This window comes from Condylura cristata, unplaced genomic scaffold (genome assembly GCF_000260355.1).
Source record: "Condylura cristata isolate star-nosed mole 26May11 unplaced genomic scaffold, ConCri1.0 scaffold00006, whole genome shotgun sequence".
In the NCBI taxonomy this organism is placed as follows: domain Eukaryota; kingdom Metazoa; phylum Chordata; class Mammalia; order Eulipotyphla; family Talpidae; genus Condylura; species Condylura cristata.
In genome coordinates, this window is record NW_004567107.1 from 1,429,155 (window position 1) to 1,431,660 (window position 2,506).

At 73.9% G+C, this 2,506-nt stretch overlaps 1 protein-coding gene across 1 annotated transcript in view; it reads right to left on the reverse strand.

Annotated features, from left to right (window-relative positions):
* Nucleotides 1-2,340, reverse strand: part of ADAMTSL2 (ADAMTS-like 2) — a 21,803-nt gene extending 19,463 nt beyond the window's left edge. Inside the window, exons 1-4 of the mRNA XM_012721186.1 lie at nucleotides 2,194-2,340; nucleotides 1,407-1,495; nucleotides 993-1,083; nucleotides 144-618 (exon numbers count right to left, since the gene is read on the reverse strand). Coding sequence (XP_012576640.1) covers nucleotides 144-618; nucleotides 993-1,082 — 565 coding nt within the window. The 5' untranslated portion in view covers nucleotide 1,083; nucleotides 1,407-1,495; nucleotides 2,194-2,340. The remainder of the gene's footprint in view (nucleotides 1-143; nucleotides 619-992; nucleotides 1,084-1,406; nucleotides 1,496-2,193) is intronic.
* Between the last annotated feature and the right edge of the window lie 166 nt (nucleotides 2,341-2,506).

Sequence of the window (2,506 nt, forward strand, 5' to 3'; positions counted from 1 at the left end):
CCGCGGCTGGCGGCCTTCCGGTCCCGCCTGGGGGTGTGCCCGCATCCAGGAGGCCAAGAGCACAGACCCGAGACGGCGCGGCCGCCTGCCCAGCCCTTTGCCGGACACAGACGTGGAGGACGGTTCTGTCCTCAAATGTCAGCGGACACTAGCGTGTCCTCCGCTACACAGGCGAGGAAACAAGCTCAGAGAGGCGGAGGGGCCCGCCCAGGCCCACACGGCGGGGGAGCGAGCCGGGTCTGCCCGGGGGCGAACGCCGCTGCTCCCCGAACTTACGCGACTCAGGTCCCGGTGAGAGCCCTTCCCTGAGCAGTGAAATGGCCGACGGGCCCAGGACCCCGCAGCCCGTGCACCCTCAGACGTCGTTCTCGGGCCCCTGGGCCCCGGGCCTGCCGGGCCCTCCAGCCTGAAGCCACCCACGGTCGCGGAGGGGCTGCCCACGGCTCCCGGCACCCGCCCCGGCGGCCGGCCCCACCTCTGCTGCAGGCAGTGCCGCTCCTGGGACGTCACGCCGGCCCCGCAGCTCCGGGAACATGCCGTCCACTTGGTCCACTCCCCCCACCAGTAGGCCGTGGCGTCGGCGCCCGCCTCCAGGCTGTTGGAGGTCGGGCCGGAGTCCTGGCGAGAGGAGGACGGTGGGAGCGGCCGCAGCCCCGGCCCCGGGCAGGGCCCCTCACGCCGCCGGGCGCAGTCTCCGGGGCAGGCCCAGAGGGAGCCCGGGAAGCCGCGGGCCTCGTCGTCCCTGAACCTGAGATCTGGAACATTCTGGAGGCTGGGCAGGGCCCTGAGGCCTGACCACCCTCACGTCCCCCTCCTCAGCTGCCTGCGGCCCAGCCCAGGTTCTGCAGGACACACCACCCTGTGCAGCCAGCCACGAGGGAAAGCAGTCCTGCCCTGGACCCTCCGCAGGGGGCTGGCCTGCCCCAGGGACAGTCCTGGGAGAGACAGTCCTGCCCGCCACCGGCCCCTGGGCAGGGCCCGCTGCCACTCACCAGGGCCACGCTGGACACCACGGTCCCAGCCACAAGCGCCGTTGCCAGCTGGAGCCAGGACCGGCCTGAAGGCCACAGTGCGCCGTCCATCCTGGGAAGCCAGGCTCCTGTCATCCCCGCCCCGTCTGTGAGGCGTCTGCGGGGCTGCAGGCCGGGCCCCGCTGTGGACGGAGGAGCTGCAGGCCTGGACGTGGCCCGGCACCGTGGCTGGTGGGAGCACCTGGACCTTCACCTGCTCAGCACTTGGTGACCCAGGGTTGGGGCCTCCCGCCAGCCTCGGGGACTGAGGGCGTGGGGCCCCGGACGTCAGCCCTCCAGCGCCTCCGCCCACCCGCCCCTGCGGGAACTGGGCCCAGGAGGAGCGACCGGCCGCGGCTGCCCCCGCCCCAAGCGCCCGGCCCCGCATGGCAGAACCTGTGCGCGGGGCTGGTCTCAGTGCTGAGCGTCACTTGCCAGCGGCCTGGAGAAGGAGGTGCAGAGGTCGCCACGCCTGCTCCTCTGGCCTGGAACCCAAAAGGGGAAGACAGCGCGCCCCAAGCCCCGCAGCAAGGAGCCGACCGGCCTCAGAGCCGGAGCCGGGGTGGGGCTCCCCCGGCTGCGTCCGGGAAGGGGCGCGAAGACGCGGTGAGGCGACGCCCCCCCACCCCGCCTCCCTCGAACCCGTGTCCCGTGCAGCCCAGGCACCTGCCGTTTCGGGAGTGCCCCCAACACCCGGGCCCCCCCAGACGGCCCCTGCCCTGGGAGGGCCCAGGTCTCCCTAGAGCTCGGAGACGGAGTCCTCGAGGGCCCCGGGACGCCGTCGCCCGCCCCCCGGCCCGCCCACGGCAGCCCCCCAGCCTCAGCCCGCGAGAGCCCCCTTGGCGGTCCACGGGCTCGTCGGCGCCCCAGCTCCCGCCTGCCGGCTGAAGACAGGTGCTGAGCAGCCTCACACCTGGTTTTCATTAAGGCCCAGACACTGCTGGCTGGGGGCCAGGCCTGGCTCGCGCGGGGTCCACGCTCCCTGGGGTCCCAGCCCAGCCACTGGCCCAGCGAGAGCCAGGCTAAGGCTCGGCAGCGCCCCGAGGGTCGGGCTGGGGGCCCTCCCCCAGCCTCCTCCTGCTATAAAACCTGGGGGGGCTCGGCCCCCAGGCCCCCGTGGCTGCCCGAGTGCCCTGGGGGCGGCGGAAGGGGAAGGACAGGACCTGGGGACCGAGGTGCCTACCTGGCCCAGGGAGCAGGTTGTCCGCTGCAGGAAGGGGGAGCCCCAGGCGCCAGGTGCTGCGGGAGGTCTGCCTCTCCCCGCCTCCGCCCTGCCGCCTCCCTCTCCGCTTCCAGGAGCGCCCAGAGACGACCCAGCGGCCAGGCAGCAGCCCAGGGCCGCTGCGGCTGCCTTTATAGCTGTCGGGTAGACAGGGAGGAACTCGCACTTCCCACCAGGCCGCTACCCCGCCCGCCGCCGCAGCCGGCCTGGCGCACACTTTAACCCGCTCCGCGCCTCTGGAGCCGGGCCAGGCGGCCCAGCCGCCCGCTCCCGC